Source organism: Gossypium hirsutum, chromosome A03 (assembly GCF_007990345.1).
Source record: "Gossypium hirsutum isolate 1008001.06 chromosome A03, Gossypium_hirsutum_v2.1, whole genome shotgun sequence".
In the NCBI taxonomy this organism is placed as follows: domain Eukaryota; kingdom Viridiplantae; phylum Streptophyta; class Magnoliopsida; order Malvales; family Malvaceae; genus Gossypium; species Gossypium hirsutum.
In genome coordinates, this window is record NC_053426.1 from 56581229 (window position 1) to 56598582 (window position 17354).

The 17354-nt window shown below is 34.7% G+C and overlaps 3 protein-coding genes across 7 annotated transcripts; 1 reads left to right on the forward strand and 2 right to left on the reverse strand.

Moving 5' to 3' along the window:
* The first annotated feature begins 490 nt into the window (after positions 1 to 490).
* Positions 491 to 2937, forward strand: LOC107887149 (uncharacterized protein At1g26090, chloroplastic). 2 transcript variants are annotated; one of them, XM_016811304.2, is made up of 7 exons: positions 491 to 931; positions 1075 to 1218; positions 1308 to 1382; positions 1473 to 1666; positions 1744 to 1915; positions 1993 to 2394; positions 2552 to 2937. In XM_016811304.2, exons 1-7 carry the CDS (start codon positions 716 to 718, stop codon positions 2639 to 2641), a joined length of 1293 nt encoding a protein of 430 aa, XP_016666793.1. In that variant the 5' UTR covers positions 491 to 715; the 3' UTR covers positions 2642 to 2937. The 2 variants fall into 2 exon arrangements, with proteins under 2 accessions (XP_016666793.1, XP_016666792.1); XM_016811303.2 differs by having other exon boundaries at positions 497 to 931; positions 2557 to 2937.
* A 513-nt stretch (positions 2938 to 3450) lies between these two features.
* Positions 3451 to 8410, reverse strand: LOC107887148 (protein decapping 5). Of its 4 annotated transcripts, none has more exons than XM_016811299.2 (8): positions 7622 to 8410; positions 7215 to 7315; positions 6975 to 7046; positions 5998 to 6903; positions 4632 to 4697; positions 4151 to 4345; positions 3948 to 4058; positions 3451 to 3860 (listed from the first exon to the last, which is right to left on the reverse strand). In XM_016811299.2, the coding sequence occupies exons 1-8, from the start codon at positions 7920 to 7922 to the stop codon at positions 3735 to 3737; spliced, it is 1878 nt and encodes a 625-aa protein (XP_016666788.2). In that variant the 5' UTR covers positions 7923 to 8410; the 3' UTR covers positions 3451 to 3734. The 4 variants fall into 4 exon arrangements, with proteins under 4 accessions (XP_016666788.2, XP_016666789.1, XP_040959775.1 ...); XM_016811300.2 differs by having other exon boundaries at positions 4163 to 4345; positions 7622 to 7908; XM_041103841.1 differs by lacking the exon at positions 4632 to 4697 and having other exon boundaries at positions 4163 to 4345; positions 7622 to 7896.
* A 1834-nt stretch (positions 8411 to 10244) lies between these two features.
* On the reverse strand, positions 10245 to 15890 carry LOC121222835 (sialyltransferase-like protein 1). The gene is made up of 11 exons (XM_041103842.1): positions 15525 to 15890; positions 15316 to 15428; positions 14394 to 14480; positions 14206 to 14283; positions 14033 to 14124; positions 13701 to 13902; positions 13253 to 13343; positions 12410 to 12468; positions 11958 to 12106; positions 11425 to 11506; positions 10245 to 11318 (listed from the first exon to the last, which is right to left on the reverse strand). Exons 1-11 carry the CDS (start codon positions 15637 to 15639, stop codon positions 10935 to 10937), a joined length of 1452 nt encoding a protein of 483 aa, XP_040959776.1. The 5' UTR covers positions 15640 to 15890; the 3' UTR covers positions 10245 to 10934.
* Positions 15891 to 17354: the final 1464 nt, after the last annotated feature.

Below are 17354 nucleotides of genomic sequence, written 5' to 3' on the forward strand. Positions count from 1 at the left end.
AGTGAATTTAAATGTTAGAATCTAAGTTAAAAAAAATTTAAAAACAAAGTATAATTGGGTGAAGTAAAATAAAGGAAAGAATATTGGAGCCTGGTCTCGCCATTGTTGGAAGCCAATATCCTCAAGTCATGCAAGTTTTTGACAGGCAAGTGAAGAGAATATTTGGGATTTAAAAGAAACCATTTCTAAATGGTTCAATGAAATGGTAAAGAAAGCTGTAAGTGTTAAGTTAAAAATACAAAATTGAACGAATAAATTTTCAACCACACAGATTTTTTGGAATAATTTGAGAATTTTACGAGCATGAAATGATATGTTTTATTTAAATTATCAGTAATTCCACAGAAAATTATAGCGATGCCATTATTTGAATAACTTTTAGTACAAGAATTAATTTTGAGCAAATTTTAGTAGGAGTAAAATGAAGTTTATCTCGATATACTTTCTTGGTCAGAGAACTTATGTCATAATATACCTTCTATATTTTTGTTTGTTACTCTAAATACTAAAATACGAATATATGAATAGCATTTAGTAGAGAAAAAGTATGATGTAATCTAGCCGGTGCTGGGAATGGGATCTGTCTGATTGGGCCAACACGGCCCGGCATAAGAACGCTTTGTTTAATCGGCTAATTAATCCATTTCCTGTCTGTAATTGTTTGTAAACTATAAAGCCATAGGCTTGTTCTATGTCTAAAAATTGAAAAACAAAAATGTCCTCTGTGCTTGTGTCTTCCCCTGTTATCTTCCCTCTCTCCAATTCCAAGTCCAAATCCAGTCTTTGGAGTCCCTCACGAAGAACAATCTCTCAACTTTCGGTCTACAATGGTGATGACATCATTGATTCTTCTTCAAACACTCCAAGATTGATCACCTTCTTAGGCAAAGGCGGCTCCGGCAAGACCATCTCCTCTGTTTTCGCTGCCCAGGTACTACTTCCTAGTTACACTTGTCCCCAATTAACGGAAAAGGAAAGCTGAAGCTGACAGATAGGGTTAATTAGAAATGGCCCCTTTTTCCAAATATCATCATCTAATCTCTTTGTTTCATGCCTTTCTTTGCTGCTGCTTAGCACTATGCAATGGCTGGACTCAGCACATGCTTAGTGTTACAAGGACAGGATCGCACTGCTGACTGTCTTCTCAATTGTAAGATCGACTCCTCTCCTACTCTATGCACCCGCAACCTTTCTGTTGTTAGGCTGGAAACTACTAAAGTATGTTCCTTTTCCATGCTTCATCATCTATCCATTTCAAATGGGTTTATTGTAATTACGCTGAGAATGGATCATTCGTTAAACTGCAGATGCTTCTTGAACCTCTAAATGAGCTGAAGAAAGCAGATGGCCGTCTTAATTTGACACAAGGAGTTCTGGAAGGGGTGTGTATGTAATATCTCATCATCCTTTTTACCTTAGGTGTTTGCACTTCACACTATGAATGTTGATTTTGACATGTATTAGTCTACTAGGTTGTTGGAGAAGAGCTTGGGGTGCTTCCCGGAATGGATTCTATCTTTTCACTACTTGCACTTGTGAGGCTTCTGGGTTTATTCGGGAAACGGGCTCGGAAGAACCATCAAAACGATAAATTTGACATTATCATATATGATGGTATCAGCACCGAAGAAACCCTAAGAATGATAGGTGCAAGCAGTAAAGCAAGGTTTGGAAATAGGCAAAACAATTTATCTTTCTTTCCTAAAATGAAGTATGTACACAACCCCCTCTAACTCTGCACAGACTCTACTTGAAGTACCTGCGGAGCATGGCTGAGAAAACTGACCTTGGGAGATTGGCTGGTCCTTCACTCCTGAGACTCGTAGATGAAGCTATGGGCATAAGTGGTAACCCATCCCAACTCACTGGAACAATCAGTGCTGAAATATGGGACAGTCTAGAACGAATTCTTGAGGTAACCACGGAATGTATTTCATTTTATCATTCACCAATTTTTTGATATAGGAGATTGAAAGGCTGTAAGTTGTGCAGAGAGGATCTTCAGGATCTTATCAATTTGGGTGCTTTCTTGTGATGAATCCAAACATTTCAATATCAATCAGTTCAGCATTACGTTTCTGGGGTTGTGCAATCCAAGCTGATACACAGGTGGGTGGTGCATTTGCCATTCCTACCCATCATTTGGATGTTGAATCAGTGGAAAATCTGAAGAAGAATTTGTATCCCTTGCCTTTTGCTTGTATTCCGAATCTTGCAGTGGATTCCCCTCAAGATTGGAATGCCATCATGATGAACAATAGCGTGGAGGGTGCAAGGGGTCTTCTTTCTTTGCCAGCAAGCCAGAAGGTTTCATCTGTGATTTTTGACACAGCAAAGAAAACAGCAACCCTTCTCATGCCAGGTTTCGAGAAGTCAGAGATCAAGCTATATCAAGTATGTTCAGTTCTGAATCCCTCAATTCTTTTCAAGTTGTGTGATAGTTTTGAAGGTTCAAAAGTCGTTTTTAAGTTCTCATTGCTCCTCCCATGTCATCACTTGTAAAAATTTTGATTTGGTGAATTATGCTGATGATTGTTCATTGCATGACAAGTGCAGTATAGAGGAGGATCAGAGTTGCTGGTGGAAGCGGGGGACCAAAGACGAGTCATTTCTCTCCCACCACAAATGCAAGGTAAGGTAGGAGGCGCCAAGTTCATTGAAAGAAGTCTTGTAATCACTATTCGATAAATGCTTTCTGATCAAAATTTTCCACATTTGAGTGTGTCTTCTTGAAACGATAGTGATCAAATTTTATTTTGATGGGTATCCCTTCAAATTGAACTCTTTAATAAGCCACAGGTAGCAAGATGAACCAATCTGCCTTTAAAGGCCCTTGATTTTGTCCCTTGCCTCCACCTCCTTTACACAAGCTTCATTTACCCTCATCTCAAACCATTATGATTCCTTAAATGCAAATACTATCAGTAACCTTTTATATACGATATTCCTGTTCAATGGAAAAATAATGTGCTTATATATACTACATAAATTAATCCCTTCAAACATTATGTATGAAAAGTTCAAAACAAAATCATCATATAAATCCAACCAGGTACAACTCTAATAGCATCACGCTAGAAGTTTAATAAGTCCAGTCACTTCATGCTCTAGTAGAGACATATTATTCTTATATAACATATCGGTACTTGAAAGTATAACAATTCACAATCATGTGATTTGATTACTCCAATAGAGCATTGTTCAACTTCCACATGCAGTGTTAAAGATTGGTTATCGTAGACAATAGAGATGATGCGATAATTGGGTCTGTATACACCTGCTGTATGATGGGAACTCTTCAGATCCCCATCACCCATCTAATCCACGGTAAGTAAAGCAGTTCCCTTCAAATAATTTTGCTTTTCATATACACATACAGTTCCCCAAAATACATATATGGTAAATCAACCACCATATAGAAATTATGCTAAGTGGCAAAACAAGCTCATCTTAATTAAAACTGAATGCGTCTTTTCATTAGATTAGATCCATGAAATAACTATGGACAACGAGAAACAAAATAGGTCATACTGATAAACCAAAGCTTAATGCCTACTTTTATTTCTGGAGAATTAATAAAGAAAAACAAATTCTGAGCATAACCCCTAAATCAGTCTTTACCTTTGCTGGGTAGCTAGGCCTTCAATGTGTATCCGCTGTAACATTTCAAACAAAAGAGAACACCTTAACATGGCCTGCCAGCGGCAATAAACATTTTGAAATATCAAGCACACCTATGGAGCTCGCATAGACATAGCTCGCCCACTACCCCTCCCCACATGCCCATACCCTCTTCCATGATAACCACCCCCAAAGCGACCACCACGTCCACCTCGATGTCCTGAAAAAAAACCAGAAGTCTGCACCACCAAAACCAAAATGACATCAAACAAGGTCTGCATATTTCGGAGAACAAATAGGAAGAAAAACATGAAATGCATCATGACCTCTGTGTCCAATTTCATCTGCTCAGAGAATCTTGGCCTTCCATTTTGTGTGTTGTTATCAAGGGCATTGCAGGAGAGAGTATCAAAAAAGTCATCCTTATTGTAAACAGGCTGCAATACAAAACCAAACTCAAAGAGTGGGCAGGGAGCCTTTAACAGAAATCAAACTGGTATGAAAGTCAAATAAAAGGTCGCAATGTGACCTTGGCTTGAACCTTAGATGTTTCGGCATCATCTTCATCTTGATAACCATCTTCATCACTGGCATCCCCTTCTTTATCCTTAGAATTTGATTTGCTACTCTTACCAAGATGACCCCATACTTCATATTTCTTGAATTTCTCATTCATTGCAATGAAATCGAAGTCCTCAGTAAATTTTGTAACTGGACGTGAATTCTACCAAAAAGAAATTTTCATAATATCATGTCAAAGTCTTGATGAATAGCTCTAACCACTGAAAAATGTACTAAAACTCATCATACAGAAACAGAATCTGCCAAAAGTGCATCTCTAAAACATTTACAAACTAATCCAATCCATATTTTTCCTCAATCAATTACCTACTCAAATGAAATAGTTTACCCTTTAATCACAAGGCTTCAAAAAATATATTCAGTTTGCTGCATCTTGTCATATTTGTGAATTCTTAAAATTTTGGACTGCAAATGTAAATGATGTTTACCCAAGTTCCTCTTCCTCGTCCACGTCCTCTATAACCATGACGAGGTTGGAAGGAAGGTCCATTTGGCTAGAGAAACAAAAGAAAAAAGAAAGGCTTTCATCAGGCCCCTAACAGTATTTAATTAAACAAATTGGTGTAAATAAAACTAATATACAAACTTCAACTCAACAAAGATTTTCACCATCCACCAACAAAGCAACTTTTACATTTCAATATACAGTCACAGCTAAATAGGAATTCATGTTATCAAAAGAATTCCTGCGATGATTTCTAGTATGGAATGTGTCAATCACCCACTTTGCATCTTATTGAACAAAAATGGTGATACTGTTCCTCCATTGATCAAGAGTTTTGGTTCTTGTAAAGTGTTAATGCCAAAAATCACCCTTCTGCATTAAAAATGCCTACCTGTACTAAGTAATCAAAATCTACAAAAGAAATCCTTACAAAAGGAAATAGACTTTCAGTAAGAGCAAATCACAAGGATAACACTTCAATTCACTTGGCCAGATATTAACACTCTAAGAATCACTATTCAGTGTAATCTTCCAGATCAGTTATATTTGCAATTGCTGAAATTCTAACCAAATTCATACCTTCTCAAGCAGCCCATGGTCAACAAAAAATTAACAGAAAACGTAGAAAATATGCACCCACATAACATAGCAACAAAAAGGAGAGAAAAAGACCCCAAAGCTTTCATGCTGCAACAGTCAAAGCACAAGAGTATTATCTATATGATGTGTCCACCATCTTAAACAAGTAGCTTCGGAAAAAAATTACATTATTATGAAAAAAAAGACTGTCGGCAAATTTTAACACCCTCACTATTCTTATCGCTCAACTGCAATCAATTTTGACAAAGCCCATAGGCATAAAGTTAATTTCTGTACAATATATTACTAAACAAAGCCAGAAGGCACAACATGTACTTTAAGCGCTACAAAATGCTCACTGTTTACTTAATATTCTTGTAAAGAAAGCTATTATTGTATCTGGTAAACAAACTCCAAAACTAAAGAAACAGAGGACAAAGTCAAGGGTGCTTTTTATGTGCCTTTCACCTTGATAAAGGTGCACCAAGATGCAGAAGGCATGTACCCTCATCAAAGGCGCATAAAGGTGTGCAGAAACTTTATCTGTGATGCTCTTTAGTGTCTTGACAACACTATTAGCGCCTGAACAATTTCCTTACCAAAATTACTGTTGCACTCGACACAATAAGTCAAAAACCAGTCCTGAGGCAGTTATGAGATGCATTAAACGAGACTTACAAACAAATTACAGCTATACCTCCCAAAAGAAAGAACCATTACCAAGTTTCACTAGTTTAACAACAGAAATGAAAATGGAAAATGCCAAGTACCTTATGGGCAGCACGAGGTAATGGCAATATTGGAGGCTGAGCTTCTGAGACAACAGGTGCTGATGGTTCAGTTGGTGACGAGAACACTTGAACCACTTCTACATCTTTATGAACAGTTGCATCAGGCTGTGGTGAAGGAACAACAGCTGTTCCCGACTCTAAGAGCTGACCAGGGGTCACCATTGATGGTGTAGGTGTTTCCATGGAAACGGAATTCAAAACCCCAATTATAGAGGATGCAGCCTGAGAAGTAGTTTGATGCAAAAAGGTAGGATTCGTAATTGGCTTGTGGGCAATTGGTGGTACAATAGGATTTAATTCTGGACCAGTAGTCAAAGGAGAAATTGCTGGTAAGCTAGCACCAAGAGCAGCTGGAGAAATTGCAGGACTTGGAGCTTTATTAAGCAAGGCTTCTGAAGCTAGTGAAGCAGAGGGTGCAGGAGGCAAATCAGACGACGTAGAAGTTACATTAGGGGAACCTGTACTGGAAGGAAATAAAGGAGGAGGAGCTTCAGGCAAACTTGAACTCTGTAAGTTGCCAAGTCCAATAGGAAAAGGGGCATTAAAATTTGGATATTGCATCGGTTGCTGCATGAAAGGTGGCATTGATTGTCCTGGAGAGTGCCTAAGCAAAGATTGATGGTGCAAATGTGGAGGCCGGTTTGGGGGACCATAGTATCCTTCCCAATACATTGGCATAGGAAGCTCATTACCATTAGCAGCTGGAGGTGGAGGCGATGCCCCCCATGAACGTAAGTTCCCTCCAGGTAGATATAAAGGTAGGGCTGCTTGATAATTAGACCCCGGTAGTCCCATTTGAGCAGCACGTGTAGCAGGATCGGTTAAAGGTCGGGTAGCAGCAGAAAGCGCGCTTGTAGTTGTGGAAACTGGGTGCGGAAACTGAGACTGCAATGATAGGAAATCTTCAGGATTTAATGAGTCAGACTTAAATTAATGTTTCATTTCTAACTCTTAACCTGGATAATTGCAGGATCATCATTTATGGATGGGGTAGGCTGTGCAGGTGGTGAAGATTTAACTTGTAAATCCTGCAAAACCAAGCCAAAAGAAATTTCATTAGTGACTATAAAATTCAATAACATCTTGGTCAAGTTTATTACTTGGGAAGTGAAGAAGCACAGGAAAAAACCTCCACAACGAGAAAATTAAGATTGGGGGCAAATGAATTTTGTGAAAGCAGGTAAGCATAATAATACCTTAATGTCGCTTCCGCGGAATAATATGTACTCATAAACTTTGTCACTTGGGGGTACTTGCGGACCATCTTTTTTCCTTCCTTCAGTTCCAAATGATCGTACTGCCCAAACAGAAATAAAAGCACAAGTATATACAATGAATTCAAAAGGAACACGCCATAAAACTGCATAAAAGACTAGTAGTGACGGATTTCGAGAAAGTAAACAAATTAGAGCAGAGCAGAGAAACCAATAAAAAACACTTGAATTTGCTAAAGAATGAGTTGACGGATGCCCATATAGTAATTGAGTTGAATTTGCGGGTACAAACAACAAATCCCAGCAAAATCAAGGTGCACGACTTGAAGTCAATAAAGAGCCCACGCAAAATAGTTGTCAATGGAAGAGAAGTGAAGAGAAGAGGGTACCGTTTTTTAATCCAATACTGGACTCGTCAGGGTTGATGTTGTAAAGAACGCCCTCGTATCTGATCTCACTCTTGGAAGTTAAGCTTATTACGCTTCCAATGTAGGAATCGGCTGTTGAACCCGACTTCGTACTCGAACTGCCCGTCTCCATTAACCGATCTCTTTTCTTCTTCCTTGCTATAACATGAGAATTTAATAGAGAGAGAAAGTGAACTGAAAAGATAGAGATTAGGGTTTCAGATTGTGAACTGGGTGGACGACGCCTTTGTTTATTTGAGATAGTATCGCAGATAAAATTCATGTGTTTTACTTTTGGGTTAATATCTCTTTTGGCCCTGCACTATAGCTAAATTACCATTTTGGTATCTGTATAAGTTTTACCCAATCCAAATTTCTATTTCAAAAACTGTTCAATTTTCCGTTACTATCATTATAACCAACGGCATGCTAAACTTGATTTTTTTTTTAAATCCAGACATTTAAAAAAAATCTTAAAACTTAAAAAATTATGAAAAACTAAAAATAATCTATTTTTAAAAATGATAAAAGATAGTTTTAATTAATGAAAAATAAATTACGACAAAATATTAGGTTAAATTAAAGGAAATACACATTTCAAAAATAAAGAAAATAGAAATGATGAATAGAGTTAAGGGACTAAATCTAAATATTAATTAAATTTTTAGCTTAGAATACATCAAATATTAGTTCATTTAAAAGAAAATGAAGGATGTTCTTGTAGATAAAGTGGCTGAGAAGGCTTTAACCTTGATGGTGTAGCCATTCAAAATTATAACTATGAAAAACATATTCATAAAATTTTAAAAATTCGGAATTTTGGCTTTTTTTAGAAAATTATAGATTTTTCTTTTGGGTGAATTTTAGGAATTCTTTTTTATAAATTTTCAATATTTTTTTAAGGGAATTTGAGTTTTCTTGGTGGCAACATTTGGTTGGATAAGGAGGTTTTTTAGCCGTATATAAAATAATAATACAAGGGGTTAAACTGATAAAAGAAATTGTAAAAGTAATAAAGTGATAATTTAGCTACAGTATAAGGGCCAAAAGAGATATTAAGCCATTTATCTGTATAAATAGATTATATTAATGTTGTTTGAATGAAATTGGAACAATTAATTAAATTGTTTAATATAATAGTTGAATTAGTTTATAATTTTTTTTATTACTATTAAACCAACAACTGAATTAAATTGATAGCTAATGGCATAATTAATTTGAGAAGTAAACCAAATTTTAAAACATGGGATTATACAATTAGATAAATAGACAGACAATTGCAGTTTTTTCCCCATTGGAAACGGTAAGCACAATTAACACAATGCTTTTGTCTTTTGTTCCGTTGAATTCTGGATTTAATTTTTATAGTTATTTTTAATTATAGAATCTTTTAAAATTTGAAATTTTAATTTGATACAAAATAGTAGTAATTAAAATCATTAGATTAAATTTGCAATTATCCTTATTGTTCAATTTTAGATTTTTTAAATTTTGAAATATGAGTCAATCTATTAAACAAAATAAGATACTTTTTAAAAATTATATTGAATAAAATTTATGATTATGTGAAAATAATAAGAGAGATGATACTACACATATATAAAATTTTGGAAATAACAAAATTTAAGTGGTTTTGAATGCGTGGATAAAGTATGGTTTGTATAAAATAAGATAAAAGAAAAAATATAAAGGAAATTTGATAACATGGCAACACCCCAGCGCAGAGAAAGGAAGGTTATGAGCAGAGAAATACTTGGACGAAAGAACAGACCCCTAAGAACCAAGCTTTTATCTCTATGTATCAATAAAACATGAATAACTAAACCCACTTTATTAGATCTAGTCATGCATTAAACTAGAGAATTAACAACTACGAGACGGGAATGCAAAGAGAATCGGATTTTCAAGATTGTATTTATTCACATCAAATGAAAACAATAACTTACCATTGAAACCATATTTTATTACTCTTGCTTTGCGTATATCTTGATTCAACATGCCAAATGCATGTATGTAGACTATGTTTGTCGTCTCACTTTTCTTATCCTCTCCTTACAAAACGCCAAACTATCATCTGGTTATAAATTCCCTTATTTATTACCCTCTAAACCCTCTATTCTCCTCCTCCTCAAGAATTTTATGAGAAAAGATTCCAAAAAAAACAAAAACTTAGACCATGATATTATTAATGGAAAAATAAATAGAAATCTTACTTATTTTGTTGTGCCTAAAAGTCAATGCCAATTCTCAAGTTAAAATAAAAAAGGCATTTAAAAAAGAAAAAGTGACTTGTACCCAAGTTATCTTCAAGAAAAATAAACCAACAAGTAAAAGGTTTTTGTTGGGGGTAAACATAGCTTTGCTTCTTTTCTGATTATTAAATTTATTAGTCTGCAGAAAGATTTATGAGAAAGGGATTCAAAACCCAAAACAAAATAGAAGGAAGTGGATATGCTTTGATCCGCATATCAGCATCGCAACTCTTATTATTTAGTTAGTCTAAACTGTGTTATGAACGGTGATGGCGGCCAGCCCAATTCATGTAATACTAGTACGATTAAGCTTATGAGTTTCTCATTCTACCACAAGAAATCAATCTTGAAGATACAGAAAACATATCTGTGTTGAAGAAAAAGGGGTTGGATGAATCATAGTTCAATATGTCTAGAGCATGTACCCATGCTTAGAATCACAGATTTTGTCCGGTTCCAGCCTCGTCACCGAAACATGTCACAAACGAACTAACAACAAAACCACAGTTTGTAGATATGAAGGGGAAACTCGCAACGATAGACAGCACAAGCATGCAAAAAAAACAATACAAAACAAACAGAAAAAAAGAAACCCGGATATGTCCTAAATTAAGTAGATTTTAGATTTGAATTTCAAACATCCCAGATTATCCAGTCCACATCCATCCTCGACATAAACAGCAACTGTACTGCCCTCTATTGAGATATTCTGACACCTCGCCACCATTCAATTACAATCTTCAAATCAGAAAACAGAAAAGCCAGAAAGAGGGAGAGAGAAACCCTGTAGCAAGTAATCATAGTTTGCGACCACAGAGCAAAATGTCTTCCATGGCTTTTTCCACATTGGAAGCATGGGCAATGCTTCACACACAGGACAGCATTCAGAAGTACCATACAACATTTCACCAAACTCAAAATGACAGATTGCTATTCCCAAACGGCCACTCATCATCTCATTGCTGATTTGTTGGTGATAAGGAACGTTTCTCCCACTCACACCACCAAAAGGAATACAGAAGGGCATCAACCTGTAATATTTCTTAGCCCTTGAAGTTTACAGAATGTCTCACGCATACTAGATCGTCCAATTTGTTACCATCTATTTTATACATAGAAACACCTTCCATTTGCTTAAAATGATCTTGCGCTTCCTTTCTTATGCTCTTAAAAGGCATGGTTTCCCATTTGCTGTAATTTGAGTGTTTCCTCACATCACTCATGTCTGAAGATCCTGAAATGGGCCCACTGTCGTCTGGGTCCACATTACCCCATACCTTGCAACTACCAAACTGTCCCAATTGACCATCTGGACCCCTTTTAAAGTGCAAGGCAGCAGCATGAGCTCTGTTTATCATTTCTCTACTTGGTACATCGGACCAGTCTTGCTTCCTCTTGGCTCTCATAGGAGAATGAATTCTAATAACCTGCAAAGAAGCAAAACCATGAATTCAAATCTGTAGGATTTCATTTGACATGTGACAAAATTGGAATTAAAAGCTCCTAGTCTTTTGCAGGGTGCAAGTATCATACACCAAGGCACTCTAGCAGTTGATAATATGCTCTTCCTTGAAGTGGATTATGCCCTTTCCTTGGTGTCGAGAAGTACCTTGTCCTACAAAAAATCATTGTGAAACTATAAGCAAGAAATTGGGATGAATGCAAAAGGCAGACCATTTGCACAAGAAAAACATCTCAGATTCAGTTGAAAAGGTGTTGGACAATACATCTACTCTACCACATACTTGTAAATTGTCAACTTTCACCTTCAACAATCAATCAGTAAAAACAAATTATTGAAACCAAGGCTAAATCACTTGACTTCTATTATTCAAAATGCAAACTAGAAACTATTAGAAGCATTCTCCTCTTTAACTGACAGAATTAAGAACAAAAGTGTGTACAATACTATCTTTAATACATTAAGCCTCAAACCTGAAACCAATTGTAAGGAAACTGATAAAAAAGAAAAGTAATCTTATATGAAAATCTAAATGAGGGGAACTAGATTCAAAAGAACAAAAAGCCACAGAGATGAGTAAAGGATAATTGAAGAATTAACTGACCATTCAGTATAGCCTGGATCAACAGTGAAACCATATATATCAACAATATCGCACATAGAAAGTGCTAGCTCTATAGATTTCATTCCAGTTCCTTTGGCACCCCTACGTAGAACAATTCCTTGAAAGAGATAAACAGGATTCGGAATGCTCTGTGATAGAAAACAATAAAATATTTTAATTTGGCATGGCAAAAGAACCATATAAATGAAGTATAAGTTCTCACAACCATCCCAATAAAAGGTATCTAGCAAGAAAGAGTACCAACAGCAAACAAGAATAAATAAACACCGAACTCTAAGGGTTGCTGGGGTTTGACTTTGATCACAGAATTGATATCTAGCACTCCAAAATCAAATAAGCTATCATAGCAGCCAACTTTAAATTCTGTTTCTTAATCACTCAACCAGCTACTGACAAATAACATTGTTTATTTCCTGATATAGGATTCTCACCTTGATCATATCATTGAAGTCCTTATGGGTGACACTCTTGATTATAAGTACCTCATCATCTGCATGGGAAAACTGACAATGTCACTATGTTTTAACATCATATTGAGACATCAATACATGCATGAATGACACACATTTGCTAACAAGAAATAGATTATATGTGCATAAAACAGAGAGAGAGAGGGGAAGCCTTCTTTTCCCCGCAAATGTAGAAGTAAAATGAAATAAGAGTTTGGAGAGGGAATTTTTAAATCTTGAAAGAACTTTGAAATGAAGCCAACTCATGTTTGAAATGCTAGCATTTGTAATTATTATTGTTAGGATAATCATTTCTTCAAATGAAATTTAGGCCATTGAACTTCCATAAGATGGAAAAAATATAAACAATGAAAAATGATGTTAAAAGAAATTACGTCTGCTGGACAATATGCAATACGAGTACCATTAGATTTGCGAAAATGTAGAGATATTATTAATAATATAAAGGTAGCAGCAAAAATATATTTATCAGGATAATTTTATATGATATTTAATTTTTTTAAGGAATACATTTTATAGTGAGCCATGTGAGATAAAAGTAAAAGGAAATCTTCAAGTGTTTTGAAAAACAACCTCTTTTAGGAGGAATTTCAATAGGGAAATTGAAATGCTAAATCTCATGTTGAAAATCCTCATAAATTTTGTAATTCTCCCAATACTTTAACCCAAACAATTAAATTCATATTTGAAACCTGGATTGAAATGAAATTCTCTTCCAAATACCAGACCCAAACACACCATAAGAGCATCCAAAACAAGCATTCCAGAACTTTATTAGCAACATTAATATAGACCGGCACTCACCGGATCCTTTGAGAATCTTAATCATGTTTCGAGCAGCACCCCGTACCACAAGGCGGAAATCCCTCTTAAGACCAACGTATTTGGCATATTTCTGTTAAGCGAGTGATAATGGAGATAAGCATTCACATAGACTAAATACCGACATAAGCCAGAAGAACAATGAATCAAAGGCCATGCAGCCTCATGAAAAAGACAAAGATGAAAAAACAGAGTGGAATTTGCTACTAATTCGGATAAGTTAAAGAAAGTAAATGAAAGTCTAAAATCTTAGTAGAGCATGAATGCAAACACACACAAATAAATGCAGAATTAATTGCTTCTAAGAGAAATTATTGATAATCAATTGCCTTGAAATGATAGAAAAGAAAACTGAGTCAATGCAAAGAAATAACATTGAAAGTTTTCAGAGAATTGGATAACTCATTTGGCGTGTGTATTTTCAATTTACCTCATTGACAGGAGCCTCATTGTCTCGTATAACAGCGTCATGACGATCAATTTCTTTCCCAAATTCTGTCTTTAATAGATCACCTGAGTTCCCAACAACTGCACATGTGCGAAACTGGCGTGGGTGGAATGGGGGCTTTGCTGGTAGAAGCACATTAAGATGTTCTTCACAAAGTGTTTGATTGTAGCATTTATCAGCTCCCCTGCAAACCACGACGAAAAAAGTTTACAAGTTCACTTAATTCCGACAAACAATTTTTGCAGCAAATATGCTTAAAGCCAAATCAGAAAACCGGAAAAGATAAACCAGTGTATGTGTCAAGAAAATCATACAATTGTGCAATCCTTTTTGCTGCATAGTCCAACCATCCATCTGGCCGGGCATCTAGATATTCTCTAGTTAACACTGTTGTCATGTTACGGTACTGCATTTATAAAGGCATTATTAGGAGGACAAATGACTCCTCAGTGGGCAAATATAACAAGGAAAAGGATTGAACATTAACCTGTTCCCACAAAAGAATGGCATCACAAATATCATAATGGTACTCCAATGGTTCAAAAACCTTAAACTGCTCATTATACTGTAAACACCAGGACATAACAATCAGCAGACAAATGCATTTAAAAATAATTGAAGAGCAAAAATGGGGAGGGGGGATGCACTATTAAGAGGAAGGAAAGAAAACCAGACCCAAGTGCTGTTTGTGCCTTCAGGAAACTTAAGAGTCAATTTGCAAAGGTCGACAAGATGTGCAGTGAGTCCAAGTCCTCTATTCGCCTACATCCATTCATGTCAGTAAATGCAGACTTCCACAAATGAAATACAATCATCATCAACTCACAAACTCATCCAATTCTCGGCAAAATCAGCATTTAGATTGAACTAAACTAATCCAAGTTTTCTTATTATTGTTTAATGCAACATGGAATGGAAACAAGAACATCATCTGAGTTTTTTTGTGTTTTTTTTTATCTTAAGACTTGATTTAAGCAAACACGTGCTTAGGAAAAGTGACTTCCATCCAATCACCTAAGTGGAGGGAATGCCAGCAAAATAGATTGTTTCTAACCAGAAGGGAGGGAGTTGTTGCATAGACTGTAAGGTGATACAGGAGGCAAGTACAGCTACACAACATCAGCTTCCAATATGTTCATTTTCTAAATATGTATAAAAAAGCTAGACCTATTCTAGATCCTAGGATTAAATGGTGGAGGTTGAACAGGGGCACGCAAGCACTTTTAAGTAATAGAGTAACCTGAGAGGCAAATTGAGAAGACGATTTCATACCCAGTATGATATGGAAAAAAATGGTTTATTGTGCTAAAGAGGTGACTGAGTAACTTGGTGAATCAAAGGATATAATGCCGCCATATAAGGATGCATCATGATGGAACGAAGAAGTACAACTATTAAGAACAAACGAATTTTCTATAGAAACTTAGGAAATACCGTGGATACAGATTGCTTCGAGAAATATAAGCCAGCAAAGAAAGAGGTCAAAAGCGTTGTAAGGGAGGTTGAATATTTTGTCATGTATATTTTATTTTATGGCAAACAGAAACTATAATAAAATAAAATAAAAAACTTTAAACTAATATAGAAAAGAACTGACCACGCATTGTTGAACACTGGTTTGAAAGTCGGCTAAACTCCTGAGTTCCTGAGGGCTGAGATCTGATACCTGCACTTTTTCTTTACCGAGATCTATTTTTCTGTTAATACGACCTGAAAACCAAGAATAAAATTAAGCATATTCAGAAATAAGCAATAAAAGGAAACTTCAATAGTTCAGAAATAGAGCTTCAGAAAGAACTAAAGAACCTGAGAAGAAAGAAGATTGGATTCCGAAAAGAAGAAGAGAAAAGAATGCAGCAGCGCAAACCACAGGGAGAAGCGTGGATTTCTTGTGAGACTGAAACTGAGACCGAGATCTCATTGTTTCTCCACTTACAATCGGGGTTTATGATGTGAATTAGGAGCCCCTACACCTGCTTCTGCACTGTTATTAGAGTAGCAGATTGGATTTATATAACACTGAAAGTAATCAATTGATGCCAATTTTGATTTCTGGGTGGATTAGTTTCGAAATCTTGTTAAAAGGATGACGCCAAAGAAGCAGAAATGTTTGGAACTGAGAGCCACAATTCTATTCTGGGATGATAAATCAAGACCAAATCAGAATAATGGACTATGAGCTTTCCTGTTGTATGCTAAGACTGATACTGGGAGCTCCACATTTTTCTGGACTCTAAATCCAGCCCAAGTTTATATAGAGAAGCAAAGCCGAAGCCCTAAACAATTAGCCTCTGTTTCTTTTTCTTTTTCTTTTTCTTTTTTAAATAGAAAACATTGTTAAAAATAAAGATATGTAAAAAACAATAATTTGTTTTCATTATTTTTACTAAAAATGTTTTATAAAACTGAAAATGATAAAAAAATTATTTTTTAACTTTAAATGAATTCACATTCAAACTCATATAAACACAAAAATATTCTTTTTTTTCAACAAATTTTTAAATATTAAATCCTACCCTCATTGAAATTTATTTTATTTTATTTCTTATATTTCTGTTATAACAAATGTTTTCATGTTTCTATTATTGAAAATAAATATTTATTTTACAAACTAAGTACAACCTTAGTTAATCAATTTTTTTTCAATATTTCAAAGTTTTTTCTTATCTTAACTAGTGATTAAAGATTCGACCTTTACTCTAAATATGGAACAATTTAAAATCCGTAGTCAATATTTATCTCTTAATTAGCTTACAAAACACGAGGAATAGCTGGATACATACCGTGAAAAATCAGAGGAATATAACAGTTTTGAAATCTATATAACTACACCCTATTCCTCCTATTGACACGTGGGCACCACCATGTTTTTTTTTTCATTTTACAAAAATAGTTTAATTTCAGATTTAGACATTTTATTATACTTAAAATTGAAATTTAATCATTATACTTTAATTTTTAACATAATTCAATCTTATATTTTCATGATTATTAGTTAGTCCAAATAGTTAATATAATTAAATTTTCTATTAAAATTTATTTTTGGTTATATATAAATTGAAAACTTTAAGGGTTTTAAAGACATCATATTTTGGGTTTGCCTTACTTTTTTTTATATATATTACAAGATAATGGTTAAATTTTAATTTTGGCTTCTATGCTAAGCTAAAACTTGGTTTAAATCCATATACTTTAATTTTGACACAATTTGGCTATTCTACTTTTATAATGTCATTAATTAGTCTAAATAATTACCATTGTTAACTATATCAAATATTATTTCAACAAAAAAAATTATTCTAATCATGACGAATTCAAATGTGTGTTTTAAGAAGAAAAAAAATCACATAAGCATTCTCAACACATTTTTTTAGTACATCACTACAAAATGAATTTTTTTTTAATTTTAAAATGTCACATCATTGAATTTAACTGAACATTTTTTAACAATGATAACAATTAAATCTGAATTTTTAAAGTTGAAACATAGAGGAACTAAAATCTTAAAAAATAAAATAATGAGACTAAATTACAAATGTATGAAATGTATAGGGACTTAAATCATATTTTAACCTTCAATTTTTTACTCCATAATTTGATACAAACAGATAATCAATCCAATTCAAAATGTTACAC